Below are 21430 nucleotides of genomic sequence, written 5' to 3'. Positions count from 1 at the left end.
GAAATAACAGAAGAGAGAGTAGGGAAGCAACAACAGAAAAAAAGATATGTGGAAAAAGGTACTGTGCACTGAGGCAATATTGCCAAACCAGAACAGTCTTTAGCGAGATAAGCTTTAGTGTGAGAGCTTAAAAAATAGGTTTGACTAATTAAAACTGAGTAAGAACATTTTTCCTCCCTTTTTAAATGACTTTAGTGAGATTTTAGGTAAATATACTGCACAATTCAGTTAAACATACAGTTCAGTGATACACAGTTGTGCCTCTGTCACCACAGATAGTTTGAGAACTCTTTCATTACCCTTTTCCTTTTAATACATAAAGAGTGCAAGCACTGGAAGGGTGATAGGTTTAGGACAATTGCTTCCTAATGTATCTCCTTGGACACTTAGGGGCTGGATGGCAACTTGAGAATGCTCTAAACTTGAGCTTCTCTCATATATCTGGTTTGTTTAATGTGAATTAAAGCCGTAATAAAACATAGGAACTATGTCTTTTTATTTAAACTTTGTATTGTGACTAGTATGTGTGCTTTACAAGTGTTTTCATGATGAAGCTTTTTAAAATGTTAAAATAGAAAGAGAAGAACAAAATGATAAGGTACCATAGTGAGAGATGACGTTTGATAGTTTCGCTCCTGATTGCTCCAAACTGTTGTGGACACAGCAATCCTACCTATTAGCTAAAAATAGCATGATGTTCTTAGGCATGTATAATCCTGCTTAAAATTCAAATCAAAAATTTAAACAACTGGCTCTTGCTTGGCAAAGGGTTTCTTCCAATCTATTCTAAAATGGAAAAAAAAAACAAAACATTTTTCTCTGACTTGTGGAATTGCTCCATCAAGGGAAGGATGGGCTTGGTGTTATTATAACATTTTGAGATCTCCTGTATTTCCCCTGTAGTTACTATATGTCAGCCTCTGCTTATATATACTGTGCTGGTATTTTTCTGGAGAGTCTTTTGGTTTTTAGAATAGAACCTGATCTCCAAATCAGGAGGGTGAGCCAGAAATTGGTCACTAAGGTAGCTAAACTTGGAAGTGATACTTTGTGACCAGTCTTTTCAATTGCAATATAAATCCAAATAGGGTGGGGGTACACTGAGTGAGAGAGAATTAGAGTTTCTCGGTAACTTATTTTAAGGTGCTGAATAAGCATACTTATACCATGAAAACTGGGAAAGTTAGGGGCTGGGGTTGTGGCTCAGCAGTAGAGTGCTTGTCTTGCACATGTGAGGCACTCTGTTTGATCCTCAGCACCACATAAAAACAAAAATAAAGATATTGTGTCCATCAACAACTAAAAAAGTTAAAAAAAGAAAAAAACTGGGAAAGTTAGTGATCACTGTTGACAATAACTTGAAAGCATAGAAGGAATATTTTCCCTACAACATTTAAGTAACTATCCCAACTCCCTGTGTTTGAGAATGAAGCACGTAAACATTACTGCTACCCTATCAGCATGATCTCTCTTGAGAGCCCAGAGGTGAAAAGGCAAAAAATATTCTGAAACTTATACCATCATTGTAAAAGAAGGCTAAGATGAGGAAGAAAGAAAATAAATTCCTGGTAACAGCATTTCTACACTGTGAACAACTGGAAGACAAGTTAGTATTGTATTCATCTTTGTGTTCCCAGCACCTTGTCTGGAACCTGGCACATATTTTGTTGAACTGAATTAAGTATCTATGTTCTAGACACTTTTGTAAGCATTCATCTTTAGGTTATCCCTAAAGGATAACATCATTATCCCTAAAGGATAACCTAAATATGTGCAGGATAGGTGGTATTTTCCCATTTTGCAGATGAGGAAAGTGAGGGTGAGAGAGATTGAGTAACTTACTGAGGGTCACATAGTAAGTAAGGGGCAGAATCAAAGTTTGAAGTCAGATTTCCTTAGAACTTTGGATTCAGGATTTTTGCCATTAGGCCAGAGATATCTCCTACTGCAATGGGAAACTGTGAGCCCCTCTCTCTACCGAGATATATCTGGTCACAGCAAAAGATACCACTCTGAGATTTTGCAGGTGCTGGAAGCTGTTGTTAACAAATGGAGTTAAACCAACTCCAAAATCTCAGCTATTCAATCTTGATGGCCACAAACTCCTGACCCAAAGGAAGAAGTAACCTGGGGTAAAGGGGCTTCTGGAGGCCCCAGGGGAGACCCTTTCTCCTGCAGAAGGAAAGTGAATTTAGGAAGATTACCAGGGAATGATACTGTTGGGAAAATCCCAGGAGGAGGACAAAGTGGGAGTTGGATTTGCTAGAATTATTAACAAATGTGTGCAGGCTTAAGAATATTAATGTGGTAGATAGGCATTTCTCACTTCTTCAAGTGAAATGGAATTATATTTGTCATTTTTAAGTACTGGAGATGGCACCCAGGGCCTTGGTCATGCTAGGCAAGTGCTGTACCACCTGAGCTATAGTACCCCTGTCATCATTTTTTGTTTCCTTACAATTGTTTATCAATAGATGGACAGTAGGGTTGTTTCCACTTTTTGGCTATTTAAAATAATGGCTCTATGAACATTGATGTGCCATTTTTTGCATGGATATATGTTTACATTTCTCTTGGATATATATCCCTAAAGGTAGAATTGCTGGATCATATGGTCATTCTATGTTTAACTTTTAGAAAAATGGCTTGGCTACTTTCCAAGGTGGCACAATTTCACATTCACACCAGCAGTGTGTTAGGGTTCCAATTTTTACATCTTCCCCAAAGCTTGTTATTGTCAGTCTTTTTGATTGTAGCCATCTGGTGAGTGTGAAGTAGTATCTCATTGTGGTTTGAATTGCATTTCCCTGATGTCCAGCATCTTTCATATGCTTATTGTTGACATTGGTTTGCTTTCCTGGGTCCCCTGATTTGATTTTCATCTCATTTCCAAACTGACTTGAGACCAGAGTAATCCAAACCATGTTATTACTGAGGTGATTAGAAGGAACCAGGAAGATGACTATCTCTCACTCATATCACTTAGTAGGCTGGAAGGGTTTAAGGCTTGGCTGTAGATAATTTTAGCTAGTAATGCTGACCTGATGGAAATGATAAGGCCCAGGATTTTTGGAACCAGCTTATTGAAATGTAATTCACATACCATACAGTGAATACCCATTTAAAGTGTACAGTTCAACAGTTTTTAGAATTTTCAGAGATGTGCAACTATACCACAATTTACTTTAGAACATTTTCTTTTTTTGTAGCAAAACAAAAAAATAATTCAGATAGTAAAGACTCTAAATAACTTCATGTTAATCAGTCATTATTTATTACTTGTTGATTACAATTTTCAAAACTTTTTTCTCTCCACATTTTGATAGTTGTACATAATGGTGGCATTATTATTGCATGCGCACAATATAACAATATAATTTGGCTAATATTCCTCCCCAATACTTCTTCCTTTCCCAGCCTCCCCCTATCTTCTGGTCCCTTTCCTCTATTCTGTGGATCTCACTTTGATTTTCATGAGATACTCCCCCCCCCAACTTTAGAAATTTTCATCATTCCGAAAGGAAGCCTTTTCCCCATTACCAGTCACTCCCCATTTTACACCAACTTCTCCCCTCCCCCCAGCCCTAGGGAACTTCTGTTTCCATAAAGTCGTCCCTGTTTTCCAGTTCATATAAATGAAATCAGACCTTTTGTGTCTGGCTTCTTTTACTTAGTGCAGTGTTCTCAAGGTTCACCCATGTTGTAGCATGTATCAGTGTGGTTATACCACAATTTATCCATTTTTTGTTGATGGATATTTGGGCTATTTTTACCTTTCAATTATTGTGAATACTGTTGCTATGAATGTTCATATGTGAATATTTGTGTGAACCTGTCTTCAATTCTTTTGGATTTATACCTAGGGGTAAAATTGCTGGGTCACAAGGTAACTTAATATTTTTGAGAAACTGTCAGACTTTTTCCAAAGGGTATATAACCTTTTAGGCTCTTCCTGTGTTGTAAACTTAGAAGAAAAAAATGTTAAGCTTTTTTCAAGTTTTGTCCCCTGGAGCTGGATATGTGTGTTTGTGTTTTGCTTTTCAATGTTCCATATATCCCAAGGACATGGTAGTTAGATGAACCTCCCTAGACAGGTGCTTTCTTGTCCTTGCTAGATAATTTGAGTCAAAATCCTAGGATCTTTAGTATCTGTAAAACATCATTTCTTTCTGATGAAGCAGAATAATATATAATAATGAGAATTAATTATTTTTTATGTAATTACAGCTTTTTAGAATTTCCCTTTAATTTAATGTGTTCCTTGTTGAAATCTTTTCCCTGATATTGACATTGTTTTGTTTAAAGCTATAGCCTTATATTATACAACAGAGTAATTGTTTTGTTGTTTTAAATAGAGAAGTAGAAGTAGAATAATTTGACCTTACTGTTGTCACTGAAAGTAAAAAAATACTGTTTTTATACCCATTTTGTGTGTATGGCTTCTAGCTCTGGCTTCTAGTTCTGAATTTATCTTTAAGGTCCTGAATGATTTTACTGACCCAATTTTCTGATATATAAATTGTGGGGACTATGCAAAATGATCTCTAATTTTTTTCTTCTTTTTAAAATTCTAATTTGTTATATATGACAGCAGAATGCATTACAATTCATATTACACATATAGAGCATAATTTTTCATATCTCTGGTTGTATATAAACTATATTCACACCATTCATATCTCTTTTTTAAAGAGAGAGGGAGAGAGAGGGAGAGAGAGAGAGAATTTTAATATTTATTTATTTTTTTTAGTATTTGGCGGACACAACGTCTTTGATGTGGTGCTGAGGATTGAACCCGGGCTGCACACATGCCAGGCGAGCGCGATACCGCTTGAGCCACATCCCCAGCCCACCATTCATATCTTGATCTCTAATGTTTTTGTAACTCAAATTCTGTGTCAGATAAGTGGAAGTGAGTTGTGAATTCAGTTTACAAGTTACTGTTTGTACTTTGCCTATTATTTAATTATAGTCTTGAACTAATAATATTGCTTTAGTAAGGGTTTGTCTTCCCTTCTATCCTATGATAAGGCTTTTGTCCTCTTGAAGTGAACTTTTGTTTACTTTTTACTGAATTTATATATTTTTAAAAGAATAACCCTAGAGATTTTTAATTTTTTCTATTTGATATGAAGTTAAGTGATAAAATTTTTTTTTAGACCAAAAGAAGGAAGTAAATTAAGATTTTATATAAATACGTACTTAGGGATTTGGAATTTCAAATCTGGGGTTAAATTCCAGATAAGATTATTAAGAATGTTTTATAAATACTCAGAAAAAGGAGTGGTGAACTCTAGGAACCCCAGTACTGGTTCACCAAGGTCAAACAAGTCAGCCTGACCAAAATAAATTTTCTCAATAGACAAGGTCATAGGCCTATTGATGAGGGAAATAATGGTAGATGTGATATAGCTACACTCAGCAAAGCATTCTTTGGTCTACTTTTCTCTAAACTATTCAGGTGATCATAGTGAAAATATATTTCTATGAATTTGTCTGGAATGGGTTGAATGCGCAGTATGGAAACCAATTAATGAGCCACACTTGCAGGGAAACTTCTAGTGCAAGTATGTCCTTACTTTGTCCTTAGACCCATTAATCTGCCTCCCCCACCCCTCTTTTATATTTATTTTCCTGCATATAAAAGTGTCAAATTTGGATATGTAGAAAGTTAGAAAATACAGAAAAATATAAAGTAAACACATTTCAGCATCTATAGAAGTACCTCCAGAGATAACCAGTTGCATGTGTGTGTTACATTTGTGTATTTCCCTCCAAATTCTTTTTAAGAATGTGATTTTTGTATTGAAGTAATTTTATATTTCTTCCATTAATTTATATCATGAATATTTTCCTAGGCCATTATATATTCTTTGAAAAAAATGGTTTTTAGTACTTAAATAATATTCCATCATATAAAAAAGGTTATCAGCAAAATAATAATATTATGTATGTGCCATAATTTGAGTAACCATTATCTTATTGGTGGATATGGACTTTTAGTTTTTTTCCAATGTTTTGAGCCTGTACAAAACATTTAGATATATATCCATGTACAAGGTTATTATGAATCTATGATTATTTCTTCAGGATCAATTCCTTTAAATGGCATTATTGGGTCAAAATGTATGAACATAGTCAGATATGGTGGCATGTGTCCTAAATCCCAATTTCACGGGAGACTGAGGCCAGAGGATGGCAAGTTTTAGGCCAATTTTAGCAATTTAAGGAGACCCTGTCTCAAAATAAGTATTTTTAAAATGGGGCTTGGGATGTCCACTCAGTGGTAAAATGTTTCACTCCCCAGGACCAAAAAAAGAGCATGTTTAAGGTTTTTGATGTATTTTTGCCAATTTGACCTCCACCTCAACTGGCAGTGTAAAGATGTTTCTTTTAATATCCTCACTAACCTGGAATATTTTTAAAGACAACCTCTGCTAATTTGATAGGTAAATGTTGTTATTTAATTTAAATTTTTATTTGTAATTTCTTTTGTTAATAATAGAATTGAACATTTGTGTATGTGTGTGTGTGTTTATTGTTTTTTTGTTTGTTTTGGTGTATTTCCTGTTCATATCCTTTTTCTGTTTCCCTATTGGGTTGTGTTCATTCATTCTTATTGATATATAGAAACTTCAGTACAGTTTGAATACTAATTCTTTGTCAGATATAAAGACTTACCACTTTGAAGATTGCTTTTTTTCTTTTTTTTATTTATTTTTTTGCAGTGCTGGGCATTGAACCCAGGGCCTTGTGCATACTAGGCAAGAACTCTCTTTTGCTTTATTTTATCTTGATATAAAGATATCTTATGTTTTTATGTAGTCAGATCTCTCAGTGTTTTGTGTGTTTTGCCTCTGCTCATGTTCATAGGTTTAGTAGAGCCTTCCCTCCTGGAAAGCAAATAAATAATCACCTATGTTTTATTCTAGTTAATGTTTTGTTTTATATTTAAAACCTTAACCTGCTTGGGATTTATTTATAATGTAAGGTAGAGTATTCACTTAATTAACTTAATTTCTGCTCCAAATGTTAATGAATTTATTAAGTACATTTTATTAAATAATCCATCATTTCCTTTTAGACACATGCATAATTTGAATTTGGAGTTTCTTATTCTGTTCTGTAATATTTTACTCTGGGAGATTATCCATTACTAAAAAATGACCACATGTTTTGACAACTATAAACAAGAGGAGTCTTTCTCTAGGTTCCTTTTTCTGGGTTCCTTCTACAGAAACTTGACCTAAAGGAGATTCAATTGTTACTTTAATAAAGATTGTCAGAGTTTGTGATCCTGTGGGAGTGACTACTGTGAAGAACATTTGAATCTAGACTCTTTAGTGACCTGTCAAAACAGAAAATGGTTACATTAGCTCAAATTGGCAAGCTTTATCACAAGATGTGTATATTTTGGTCACTGTGTTGGAGTATTGCTGTTAAGTGAACAAGATTGTTCTAAACTAGCATATTTACCACTTTGGGAGTAGGGAAAAGGTGTAATTTTGCCTTCGTGCTCATGTTGCCTGGATGAGGTGTTTTACCTTGGGGTGGTCTTTACGTATACTTTGGCTTATGCATTAAAGGAGTCAAAAGCTTTGTCAATCTTTCATTTGAATATGCCACATGAAATTCCTTTGAAAGAGAAAAGACCCTATTTGAAGCTTTTTACCCTGATCTGCTGGGTGAAATGAAGAGAGAAGGACCGATTAGAAGGCCCTGTGAATGCTTTTTCTTAGCTCCGTGTGAGATCAAGGCATTTTTCATTCCATTCATTTCAGATCAGGTGGCTTAAAGTAATGAAATCTTTATATAGTATGGCACTTTTGCCCAATAGCTAGTTCTTCCTGCATCCTCACTAAGCTCTTTGGAGACAGAAACAACCAGTCAGTAGAAATAAACAAGAATTTCTTATGGTGTGCTGTCTTGTTTTCTGTTTTATTCCTAATATACTTCAGAAACATGGCTAAGGGTTTATACGAATGAAGAACCACATTGTGATACTGCAGGGACCAGAACCAGAACAATGACACCCCAGGCTTCTTTTCATGGTTAGTTATAGTTCTGAGCCATTGTTCTAAAAGTTGAGCTGAAATTATTATTCTCTCACAATATTTGCCTATATTAAGGCCATTTACCACTTTTCTGCCCTCTCATCTAGCCTTGGAAATTTTTTTGTAACTTATGCTTATTGATTCGGTATTTTTTTTGGCCCAAAGAGTTAAGGATTATTTGAAGATATGAAGATTTCCCTCTCTTAGATTATAATAAGCAAGTTAAATTGAAGAGTCCTAGGTTTGATTCCTTTTCGATTTCAATAACTTTGTTATAAAATCATAGTTGTCATAATTAGAAGGGACTTTAAATGTTTCCTAGTTTTAGAAGTATCAGATTTATAAATAGTGGATCCATAATTAGAAACTAATGCAAGTAATAGGCTTCTATAAAACAGAAGATTGTCATTCCTAGAAATGTGCTATTTGGCAATTCTTACTACTCCATACTAACAGGTATCCTGATGGACTTATTTTACTTTTACCTCCATCCATTTTGTTGAAAGACATGAGCCATAATGTTGGGACAGACTCTTATAATTCAGACACATCCTGAGGGTTTATACTGTAAAGGCAACTACAGCAATCTAAAACAATCCATACTCATGAAAATCTGTGACTCTCTTCTGAGGTTGTAACTTTATTTCCACCAGGGTTCTGTAATTTTTCACAACTGATGATTCCTTTAGGCCTCAGGGCAGCTCAGCAATGGCAAATGAGGGCTGTGTGAGTTTGAGATCTGAACGTCTGCACTTCCATAAGAATGGATGAGCTTTTTGGGGAACTGTTGATTTATTTTGAGTGTATAGCCAACCAAAACACAAGATATTATTCAGCCATGTCTTTCCTACTCAGTATTTGTGTGGGGCTTCAAGGTCAGGGAGTTATAGTTTTCTATTTTACTTTATTTTTGTTTGCATTTTCTGATTGTTCCTGTCATAGTCTGTGTGTCTGAAGTCTGTCATCCAGTTGTCTTCCCAGCATCTTGTCATTTCCAAATTTGATAGGCATGGCTTTTTTTTCTATTTTGTAGCTTTTCCTTTTTATATCTTCATTCAAATCATTAGTATTCTACACTGTATGCAGAATAAATGCCCTCTGTTGCTGCCATTTGTTTCTTGTCTGTATATTTTCCTGTCTTTAATAGGATGAACTAAACTTATAGTATAGGTTGAGAAGCCTATAGAAGTATAGGTTGAGAAACTGAGCATCTTTCTGCTTTTCCAAATTAATGACAATTGTCATTTTTTATTCTTTTTTTTCCCTCCTTTTGCAGTGCTGAGTATGGAAACCTAGGGCCTTGCACGTAATAGGCAAGTGCTCTCTACCACTAGCTTCGTCCCCAGACTTTCTTTTTATTTTATTTTAATGAAACCATTAAACTGCCCAGTCTGGCCTTGAACTTGTGATTCTCCTGCATCAGCCTCCTTGAATCACTGGGATTATAGGCATGTGCCAACATGCTTGGCTTATTTTTAAAAGCAGATTCTTGGGAGATGGATTCACAGGCTTGATTATATGTTCAGTTTGTATTGTTGGACATTGTAGTTTCAGTACCCTTTGGTGCATTATTTGGCTGTTAACTGTATCTTGAAACCTGAATTCATCTGTGCTTTGCAGAAGTGGTATGTGGTTTTGTAGCATGTTTTGGTGGGTAGAAGGAGAAAGTGTGTAGTCTTTTTTTCTCATATTTGCTTCTGAGGTGCCAGAATTTAAGAATTACATAGTACACATTTGCCCTCTCAGATCTTTGTACAGAGTTATCACATTAAATAAAAGATGATCTACTCAACAAGGGTGCAGTTCACCACACTAAACTTTGAGAAGGAAACAAAAACCACATCAAGGAGCTTGTAGCTTAGTAAAGGAAATGACATCATCATAAATTCTGGGCATTAGATTTTAAAAGGACAGGGAGTGAAAGGTCTGGAAACCATATTCAATGAAAAATTGTTAAGAAAGTAACAACATTTAACCTGAACAAGAGATGGCTATTTTTGAAGACATAGTGGCCCTTCTTCATTATGGCTGATGTTATCCTACCTTTCCTGGGAGACCAGGAAAACACTCAGAATTTGCCTTTGATCCTATCTCATGCTATGTCCAATCAGATGCCAAATTTTATCTCTTCTAGCTCCAACATGTTTCTTGATTGTTATCCTTTCTTTCTATTCTCTTTGCCCCATACTTTTAAATTGTTGTCTGAACTAATAGAATTACTTCCTGGTCTCTGTCACCTCTTCTTCTGTCCTCTCATCTATATTGTACTCCCAAAATAATTATTTTTAATTGTATCACTTTACTATTTAAACACTTAACAGTTTTTTTTCCCTTAGCCTAGTAATGAAAGCCCTATCTCAAGCTCTTATAATCCAATTCCCAACCTGTCTTTGCTCCCTATCTCCTTTTCTCATTCCACCTTCTACTCAATTTCATCCAGTTGTCTGAGAGCTGACTATAGGTTTTTCCACTTCTTCAACCTTCTTTAAACTATTCCTTCATGCTGTTGAGAGCCCATCGTGTTTTATGCTATTTTAAACACCCAAATTAGGATCAGCTGGCAGAAGACATGGCCATCAACCCAAGAATTTTTTCTTGAATAGTATTTTTTCTTTTCTTTTCTTTTTTTTAACTGGGGATTGAACCCAATGGCATCAACTACATCCCTAGTCCTTTTATTTTTTTTGTTTTAAGACAAGGTCTCACTAAGTTGCTGAGTATCACACTAAGTTACAGAGGCCTGTTTCCAACTTGGGTTCTACCTGCACCAACCTCCCAAATTGCTGGGACTAGAGGTGTGTGCCACTGCACCCAGAAATCTTGAATAGTATTCTATAATACTAAATTGTTAGAGAGCTTCCCATTATTGGATGTGTTTGAGCAGAGGCTGGAGAGTTATCTAGTTTGATTGTTGTAAAAGCAGGGGCTATATATATCAGATGCCTTGGGGAATATACAAAAATTGAAGTGTCCTTTTTTGTCAGGAAACTTAAATTCTACATGTGATACCACGTATTTACTCCCCCCCACAAGAGCCAATGTCTGTCTCTCTCTCTCTCTCTCTCTCTCTCTCTCTCACACACACCTTGATCACATTGTTCCTTTCCTTAAACATTTTTAAAACATTTTATCTTTTAATTGTAGATGGACACAATACCTTTATTTAGTATTTTTAATGTGGTGCTGGGGATTGAACCCAGTGCCATAGTTTGTAATTGCAATTGGTAGAGAAAGGTTTTATTACCATTGTATTCCCAGAAGATAGCACAGAGCCCGACAAACAGTAGACACTCAGTAAATAATTGACTAAGTAAATGAATGGATAAAATTTCTAGGATGAAGAGAGAAAGATGTTGAAGGACATGAAGAATGTTTCGTGTTAGGCAGTGGAGAAACTTCCAGGAGCAGGGAATAACAGATGGGAGCATATTGTGTTCAAGGGTTCTAGGCAGACTAGTGCAAAAGAGGACCTGTTGATGGGATAAATAGATAGACAAAAATATTGGAGAATGGTTATAGCAGTCCTTGAAAGTTTAGTTGAAATATTACAGTGAAATTCTTTAGTTGCTGTTGAGTTATTACATAGATAACTGGACATGGTGTGAGGCTTGGCAGTTTTAGGAAGCCTGTTCAAATAAGCTAAGTTGCTTTGAAGTTTGGAAACTAGGGGCACTAGAACAGTTAAAGCAATATAGCAATGGTCCAGAGGGGGGAAAACTCCATAATGTGACCTAAATCAAGGCAAAGAATAGTGGGGGCAGAGATAAAGTTGTCAAGATATTAAATGGGATGTGTACCTGTAGTCCCAGCTACTCATGGGAGAATGGCTTGAGCCCCCAGGAGTTGGAGACTGGCCTGGGTAACATAACGAGGTGCTGTCTCTTAAGAGAAATAAACAAAACAGGCAAACTCAACAGTAAGTAATGACAAAGATGGGTTGAAGAAGCAATCAGGAAGAAGAAACAGCAAAACTCAAGGAAACATACTGGTTGTGCACAGGGGAAAGAGAGGGTGTCACTTGTAGTAATGGGGAATTTGGGCATAAGGAAGAAAAATTTGGTTTTCAGGTAGAGGAGATGCAAAGTTGTTATGTATAGAGGTAGGTAGTCATAGTGGGTAGCTGAAACTATGACTTAAGAATCAAGGGGGCTGGGGCTGGGGCTCAGCAGTAGCGCACTTGCCTGGCATGTGTGAGTCACTGAATTTGATTCTCAGCACCACATATAAATAAATAAATAAAAGAAAGATCTATCAACAATTAAAAAAAAAAAAAGAATCAAGTACCTGGAAAATGGAGAGGAAGGAGACCTGGGGACTGAGGCTTAATCTGGGACCATTGGCAACTCCACTTAACATGACAGTCTTCTCCATTATTGTGCAGAGAGAACATTTTAGCTCCCCTTTGTCCATTCTGGAATAAAATCTTGGCCTTCCATTTGCATAATAAAAAAGGCTTATTAAAGTGTTTCCCCTAACAAAGGTAAATTCTACCCTCAAAGGTAAATTCTGTTGCCACTTCTTCAGAGACCAAAAATCTCCTGGAAGTGTTAGTAGCAGTTTATCCTTACTTGCAGTCCCGAAAAGTCTCAGAATGACTTTAGAATGTTGCGGGTTCATTTGGTAGTAAATTTTAACTTTTTTTTTTTTTTTTTTATGGAGTGAGGGCAGGGAATTGAATCCAGGGCCTTGTGTGTGTGTTGGGATAATGTTCTACCACTGAATTATACTCTAGCCCCCCATTTTTTGGCAGTGCTGGAGATTAAACCCAGGGCCTCATACATGCTAGGCAGGTACTCTGCCACTGGGCTATATCCCCAGCCCATTTTAAAAACTTTTTTTGAGGTAGGCTCTTGCTAAGTTAACAAGACTAGCTTCAAATTTGCAATCCTCCTGCCTTAGCCTCCCTAGTAGCTGAGATTACAGGTGGACACCATGCCTAGCATCCAGAATTTTTGTGTGCATGTAGTTTGTCTTTGAAGTTTTACTTGTACAAATTTATGCTATAGACATGCTCACAAAATGCTCTTAACAATGGTCCAGTGCAGCGTTGATTGTAGTACTAAAATTGTAAATAATTTAAATATACATCAATCATGATATGATTGAATAAATTAATCTACCCATTATATGGAATGTTATGCAGCCAATAAGATTGAGGTCTGTCTGTCTCTATGCACTGCTATGGATTGGGTTCCATGACATGAATGAGAAAAATGTGTGTGAATCTATATGTGAGTTGTGAATGTATGTATATAAACAATATATATGCATGGAAATTAGCCTAGAAGGATACATACTAAAAATACTAACAGTAGATACTTCTGGGTAGTAGGATGGGGAAATGATATGGAAATGTCTAGGAAAAAAGTTAGTTCTTTTTTTTTTTTAAAGTCAGGAATTGGGGATATAGCTCAGTGGTGGAATGCTTGCTTAGCATGCCGGAGGCTCTGGGTTCCATCCTCAACAACATACACACACACACACACTCTTAAATTGTATGTTAGTTTTATAATTGAAAAGAAATGTAAACTCATCACCTTTCTTTGCAGACGCATTAGGCAGTGGGCTCTTTAGCACTTTGCTTTCCCACGGGATTTGCAATTTTGTTGCCAAATTCTGCTTTTCAGGTCTTTCCAACCTTCTTGTCCTTCCTTCCTTTGGAGGCAGTCTGCAGGATTCTTTCCTTGTTTCTCTGAGCTAGCACAATTAAACTCAATATTGTAAGTTAACACCAGCAGTTTCAAACTTTCTTGCGTATTAGAATCACATCAATACTCATTTAATGCAGATTCCTGGGCCCTGCTCATTAGATCCTGATTCATTGTGTCAGGAGTGGGGTCTAAAATTTTGATCTTTTTTTTAAGCTGTCAACAGGCCTTTATTTTATTTATTTATATGTGGTGCTGAGAATCGAACCCAGTGCCTCACACATGCTAGGCAAGTGCTCTGCCACTGAGCCACAATCCCAGCCTGAATTTTGATCTTTTTTAAGTTTGTATTTATTTGGTTCCTGGGATTGAACACAGGAGGCACTTAATCACTGAGCCACATCCCCAGCCTCCTTTTTTAAAAATTTTGAGACAGAGTTTTGCTTAGTTGCTGAGGCTAGCTTTAAACTTGTGGTCCTTCTGCCTCAGGCTCCCAATTTGCTGGGGTTACAAGTGTGTGCTCCTGCACCCAGAAGAAATCTTGATCTTTTAAAAACTCTCTTTTGATACTGACTTCTGGTTGTGTTCCCTCCACCTCCTTTCTCTTTCTGTGATTAGTAGCTGGTAAAAAGTAATTAGGCAGGAGAGGATGACTCATTGTGGATATCTTTGTGGGTCACAAATGGTTTGGTTCCTCTGAATGGGAAAAAAAATGAATAAAGTACAAATTCATAGGCATTTAGTAATAATCCTTGCTTCTTTAAAGCAGCCTATTTGAAGGGTTCCCTCTGGGTTAGAGGCTGGTCAGGTGGGCTTCCTACACAGTGACTTCCACCTAATAGATGCCCTTCAGTGATAGCTATGCTAGTGGAGGGAAGGAAGAACCTCCCTCGGCAAGTTGTGAAGTCTTGGTTTTCAAATGATTTTTTAGGTGAAGCTTTTGTCCTGGGAAAACTGGTATAGTGTACCAGATACTGTCTTATGACACCTCCATGTTTTTGTTTTTTTTTGTTGTTGTTGTTGTTAGAACAAATTTTTCCTTTGTTGTATGGGCATTCTATTAACCAGATGCCCATTGTGGGTTATTAACATCTCAAAGGGGTATTTAACAAATGTAAACCTCAGTTGCTCCTAGCAGTTAACCTCAGGAACAAAAGTAAATGGGAGTATTTCTTAACTATCTTTCCAAGCTCTCAATGAAGCTGGCAGCCATAAGTTAAATAAACTATTAGGTTTATTAGTTCAGAATAGAAAGGTGGATTTGGACAGTTTTCTGAACTGCTCCTCATTTACCCAACTATCACTTAGTCACAGGCTACTCTGTACCTATTGGACATTAGATAACTCTGCAAATAGATGCCAGAGACTGATCAGCAGTTGGAACTTTCTAAGGGGTTCATTGGAATGCAAAAATAATGAATAAAATACAGTTTATTAAACTTCAGATCTTAGTAGCATGTGTAAAAACAGAGTGAATTCCTTAAAGCAGTAGCTTTGTTCTCCTTCTGTAGTCTATTTTAAGTGGGCCCTCTGGCCCAGAATTATCAACCTTGTATTAGGAGCTTTGAGGAAATGGTGGTTTGGTGGTTGTTTTTTGAAGGAGTTTTAAAGAAGTGTAGTTACTAAGCAACTGCCATGACCTGCTGCTAAGTTGGAGTTCAGCAGGCAAGTCATTTCCAAAGAAGGTAATATATAAACAAGTTTTAAGAGGGGAAACATGGCTTATGGATAGATTGTTAGTGTTTTTTTTAAGGTCATGGGTTTGGAACCCAGGGGTGGCTCTACCATGGTCCAACACCCCCAGCCCTTCTTTTTTTTTTTTTTTTTTTTTGAGACAATCTTGTTAAATTCCCAAGGCAGGCCTTGAATTTGTGATCCCCCTGCCTCAGTTGCTGGGATTACAGGTTTGTGATGCCATACCTGAGAGTTAGGTGTTTTCTTTTGTTCTGGGTTCTATGCATAGTTCTTTTACTCATCTTCCCTAAGAAAGGACTGCCTGGTCAGAAAGAAGTCTCTGCTTCACACAGTTCTCTCCTTAGTGAGTGAGTTTGAAAGAAGGCCAGAAAGGAAGGAGTGAGACATGATCCCCAGCCAGGGTTAGAGGGCCAAGCCCAGGGTTAAGGCCAGTGCCCAGACATCTCTAGATGTGCACTGTTCTGTTGCTGTGCCTTGGGCATCCAGGGCTTCTGTGACAGATTGGCCACCATCCTCTCCTTTTACTTTGAGACACCTCATTGATATTGATGTGTTGCCGTGTAACCCTTAGAACAGGGACATTGTCCAGCTGTTGTCTCTTGTTTCTCCCCAACACTTAATGGGTGAGTCAGTGACTCAACTGCTTCCTCCAGGATTTCAGGGACAGGAGTAGTTAATGAGGACAAATCACCATAATACCAGTACGTGATGAATGAAAGATCACATGAATTTAACCAGTTGGCTTCGTTGATATCATGGTGAACAAAAAGAAACTTTTTTGAGAAGAGGCTATTTGCATGACTTCAGACTCCACTGATCCTGTTTAGGCTTTTTAGCATTTCCCTTTTCACCCAGCTGAAGGTCAGGATGCTTTGCCTAGGGAGGCAAGGGGGAGCGGCAGGTGTTGGAGCAGGTGTTTTGTTCTCTCCTGCAGAGTCACACAGACTAGGTGGGGATGCTTCTTGCCAGCCCTCTATGGTGCATGAAAATGCTTTTGTGGAATTTTTTTCCCCCTAAAAGAGTGTGTGTGTGTGTGTGTGTGTGTGTTTTAAAGCAGTTGCCCAACCTTTGACCCCTGGTATAAATTTTAACTTCCTTTAAAGTCAGCTTATCATGGAGAAGTATGCCTGTCATCTGCCATTTCCACAGCCTGTGCCTTAGATATACCCCCATTTTATGCAGCAATTATAGACCTGAAAAATGTTGTGTAATTGTGTGTGTGTGGTAAGTGTGAATATCATATTTTAAATGTACTGGGAGAATGTCACAGCAAAGCAACCCTATAAAAAGCCTTTTATAATAATTGTATGACTAGAGTTAATTTTGCTATGTCAATTTTCTTAAATTGGTCATAAACCTGTAGCAACATTTCCTGGCAGTTGAAATAGTCTCAGTGGGCTACAAGGCTGGGCATGGACGAAGGGCCTAAGTGATTAGATGAGTTTAAGGGTGAGAGGTGTCAACAGACTTGTAGATTTGGGAGAATTTATATTTTAATATATTACAGAAGCCAATGAGACTTGTTAGGAGGAAAGTATCGCAGGGGAGCTTTAGCTTTAATTCTCCTTATGTGATTTTAAGGTTTGTTTGTTTTTAGCCTATTTGTACTGGGTTCTACTACCCCCCAAACAAAGTCATCCCAGAAAAAATTGTCCTCTCCTAACAATGATATAATGGCCTTGGTCCTTTCCAGCCCCCCGCCCTGCATCTCAGGGCCATCTGTTCTCTGCATTGGCTTTTTGGGAAAGTCTCCTTGCCCATCTGCTCTCCTTGGGCCTTAGTGTCTGCTCTAAAGATTTATAAAGGCTGCACTGGAACCTCTTTCCAGTTGTTTTATTTTTAAGGATCAGTGAGATTTTGAGGCAGATGAAAGCTGTTTCCATTTGACATGCCCTAATGCTACTCCTTTTCTAGGTGCTTTCTCAGTCAGTTAGACCGTGGGTAGAGAAACTATGTCTGTCTACACTTGATTATCAAAGCAAAGATTGAGCTGGCTCTGGTTGTTTTGAAGCCAGGTGTCCTTCTGGTTTTTTGGCCACAGGCACACCAGCTCAGGGGAGCTCCTTGGGTTCATTCTTTTCCTGTCTTTCCCCTTGTCTTCCTGACAGAGTACAGTCGCTTTGAATCGAAGATACATGACTTGCGAGAACAAATGATGAACAGCAGCATGAGTTCTGGGTCAGGGTCCCTCCGAACAAGTGAGAAGAGGTCCTTGTATGTCAGGTAAGTTGCCTTTCTGAGCACCAGGCCTGATGCTGGATGGGAGCAGCTCTGCACCAGCCCAACCCTTCTTGTTTAACTTGTGGGGTAGGGAGTGTGTACTCCCAGTACTAAAATAACACTTCATACTGTATGCTCAGGTTGTGTATTTTATGGTCAGTATCTCCTCCCTTTTGTGAGCTGGCTTCTTCCTTTTTGCTCATGAATGACTCAGTATAGGAAAATTTCAGTTTGCTCTAATTGTAAAAGACTGTTGGGTGATTGTTGCTAGTCAGCATTCAAATAGCACTCGAATTTTCAAAGTACTTTGCTTGCAATCTGTGCTCTGAGGGGAAAACTTGGCCCCCATCCCCTTCCACATATGCATAATAGACATCAGGATTTGTATCTGAGCATATCAACTATCACAGTGTTCTGGTACAGGATTTCTTTTGAGACCAAAGAATTGACAGGTTGTTGCATTCTGGGTATTATATTGTGCTTCCATCCCCCCTCTCCACCCACTGCACTGATTTGCTGTGTCTGTGAATCATGGGACAGAATGGAGTGTGTTCCCTAGGAAGGAGGGTGGGGAGGGATCAGATATATAACATTGAACTGTAAGCCACTTGGCGATATTGTCAGAGGTTGAGCTTCTGACCCTTAAGGTGCAGTATACTACTGTGTCAGATCAAGGTACAAACTTCCCTGGTTGTTGAACTGATAAGGGAACACTGTGGACTCCTTGCAGAATTAGGGCTAGTTTCCTTCTTCCTGCCCTGACTTCCTGGCAAAACTCCAGCAGAATGATTGCAAGTTCATTGTATCTCTCCAAGGGCACAGCCTTAGGAGGTGGTGGGATTACCAGAACTACTTTAGATATCTGCTGAATGCTTAGGTGTGGGGTTGTCTTAAACTCTTTGGTTGAACTTTTCTGGTGGCCTCTGATATCTACTGGGGGCGGGGAGGCTACATTTGCCAGTTGCCTGGCAACATGACAATTGCTCTGTCCTTGGGGTGTGAGATGATGATAGCTAACCAATGTCAATGCTAATTGCAGTTCTCACAGTGCTTTCTTTTCTTTTTCCCCAGTTGGTAGTCCCTGACCCTATTGCGGGAGCAGAGCTGAGGGAGCCCCTCTCTGAGCCCAAAGCCCACTAGAGCCCTTTGAGGTCTTTTCTAAAGTGAACCCTTAACTCCACTCCTTGTGTGAAGAGAGCATTTGCTGCACTCATCTCCCACTGTGAGGGGAGGAGAAGGGTAGAGAGAGGCTGGACTACACACCAGCCATGTTTCCAGTCTCCCTTCTGACAAAGAAAGGCCTATCTGCTCTCACCAAAGCCCTTACCCCGGGTCTGCAGCTTAGACACTGGACCACTGATGAGGGAAGCCAGAAATGTGCTGTCACCCCTCAAAATGGGTAATACTTGTGTGACTTGGTCAGGATTGTTCCGTTCCCATGCTTCCAGCCCCCGCAGATGTGGCACTCCAGTGTGCGTGGGAAGCTGCTCTTTAGGCAAGACAGTTTCTTCAGAGAGCTTTATTTTTAGATTTCCCCTCTCCACCTATCCTGGGCTAGAGCTCTCCCTGCCTGGGCAGGGGGAGTTGGGCATTGGTTCTCAATCTGAAGTACCCTTCTCTGGCCCAGGCAAGGGATATATTCAGCCTAACTCTGGGGAGGAGAGTAGAGACCATGACTCTGTTTCTAGAGAATCCATTTGTATAATCTGCCCTTAACCTTGTCTAGATAACATCTATATCCTCAAAGGGAAGTAGATATGGTTTACAATAGGAACTGTTTGTGATCACTGGACTTAATTAGGGCAAATAATGCTTTATGGCTAAAGCAGTGAGCTGGCTAACCCTTGTATGGGAGCCTGGTGCGCTCATCTCTTCCATTCCTGTTTTTGGCCTTTCACTATACACTTGGTTTCTTTTCTTATACATGTGAACATATTTAAACTTCTTCCATTCTTTTTTTTTAATTGGAGCTTGATAATTATACATAATAGTTGAGTTAATCCTGATAAACTCATACATGCATGAAAATCTATTTCAATTCATGATCCCTCAATTTTCCTCCCATCTTCCCCCTCTCCTATTATTCTTCCCCTACTCTACTAGTCTTGCTTTCACTCATTTATTAATTTACATTTGATTGGTTCTTTATGTTATCCTATCTTTTCTCCCCCTTTATTTTACTCTTGTTACTGCACATAAGAGAATATTTGACCTTTAAGTTTCTGAGTTTGGCTTATTTCACTTATCATAACATTCTCCATTTCCATTCATTTACTAGCAAATGCCAGGATTTCATTTCTTAGTATCTGACTAGAACTCTATTTGTGTGTGTGTGTGTGTGTGTGTGTATCACAATTTATTAATCCATTTGTGTATCAATGGGCATCTGGGTTGATTCCATAATTTAGCTATTGTGAAAACTTCTTCCATTTTTTATTTTTTTAAAGCAAAATTTTAAAAAATATTGTTTAGTTGTCAACGGACCTTTATTTTATTTATATGTGGTGCTGAGAATCAAACCTAGTGCCTCACACATGCTAGGCAAGCACTCTATCACTGAGTCACTGCTCTGGGCCCCATTCTTTTATTTTTGTTTTTGGTACTAGGTATTTAACCCCCGGATGCTTTACCACTGAGCCACATCTCAGTCCTCCACCTGCTTTAAATTTTGAGACAGTGTCTTGCTAAGTTTCTCAGAGCCTTGCTAAGTTGCTGAGGCTGGCTTTAAACTTGCAATCCTTCTGCCTCAGCCTCTTGAGTTGCTGGGATTACAGGCACCCAACTAACTTCTTCCATTCTTAAAAAAAAAAAAAAAGTCTTAAAAGGAAAGAAAAGTTCCTTAAACTATTGTTTCTCTTCTTTTGCTCGCTGCATTTACCAAATTCTGTGCCAGGAAACACTAGTACCTTAAGATGTTAATAAGTTAATAGGTATTGTATGAGAGATCAGTGCTTCAGTGAGTTGGGTAAATACAGACTTAAACAGGAAAACTTGACTCTTTACTGTGATTAATGTCCAGGAGGGACAGTGTTTTCCCCAAAAGATATGAACACAGGAGCCTTATTTGGAAAAAAAAAAAACTGTCTTAACATCCAGGCTGGGAAGTAGTAAAGCTGTCAGTGCTTACTGTTGCTACTTCTCCCCATCATCTCTCTTTGGTAGCCCAACAGGAAGTGAGCACCAGCTTTTCAGCATGGTAGTGTGGTAGTTCGAAGCAGCCTTGAAAGGCTCCAGAGGAGCAGATGCTGGACTCTATGTCAGGAATCAGCAATGACATCTTGGATTTTAAATTCAGTGACTGACCTGGATTTGACTTCTTCACCACGTGTTTTTTTATGAATTTCCTGCTTTCTTCTTTAAAGGTTCTCTGCCTATCTTGCTGACCAATCCTCAATACCTTTCATTAGCTCTGCCCCTGAAATGGTAATGTCATTTATTTTCACATCTTCAAATCCTGTTGTTGTGTAAGTGACAGTCCTGACCTCTTTATTGAACTTCAAACCTGAATATCAACAATTTGCTGGACATGTGTGTAAATAAAGCTGCCCTTCTAGTTCCTCAGACAAACTGCATGTTCAAAATGGACTCCCCTCCCTACCTCCTCCTCCTTTCCTCCTCATCTTCCTTAAGTTAATTGCCTCACCCTATCATGTGGAAAAGGGATTAGATTTGTCCTGTCACCCAAGGCACATTTCAGCTCAACATAAGGAAGAAGGAGCTCATGATGAAAACTGTCTGAAATGGAATGGACTGCTTCTGGAGAGAGTAAATTTGATCTTTTGTCACTGGAGGGGTTATAGAAGAGGCTGGGTG

The 21430-nt window shown here is 38.2% G+C and overlaps 1 protein-coding gene across 7 annotated transcripts in view; it reads left to right on the top strand.

The window, feature by feature from the left end:
• Window positions 1-21430, top strand: part of Dlg3 (discs large MAGUK scaffold protein 3) — a 54133-nt gene that overhangs the window by 11595 nt on the left and 21108 nt on the right. For all 7 annotated transcript variants that reach the window (XM_077107351.1, XM_077107350.1, XM_077107348.1 and 4 more), the window contains one exon: window positions 17506-17620. In XM_077107351.1, coding sequence (XP_076963466.1) covers window positions 17506-17620 — 115 coding nt within the window. The remainder of the gene's footprint in view (window positions 1-17505; window positions 17621-21430) is intronic.

This window comes from Callospermophilus lateralis, chromosome X, assembly GCF_048772815.1.
Source record: "Callospermophilus lateralis isolate mCalLat2 chromosome X, mCalLat2.hap1, whole genome shotgun sequence".
In the NCBI taxonomy this organism is placed as follows: Eukaryota; Metazoa; Chordata; class Mammalia; order Rodentia; family Sciuridae; genus Callospermophilus; species Callospermophilus lateralis.
This window is presented reverse-complemented; position numbering and strand designations above follow the sequence as displayed.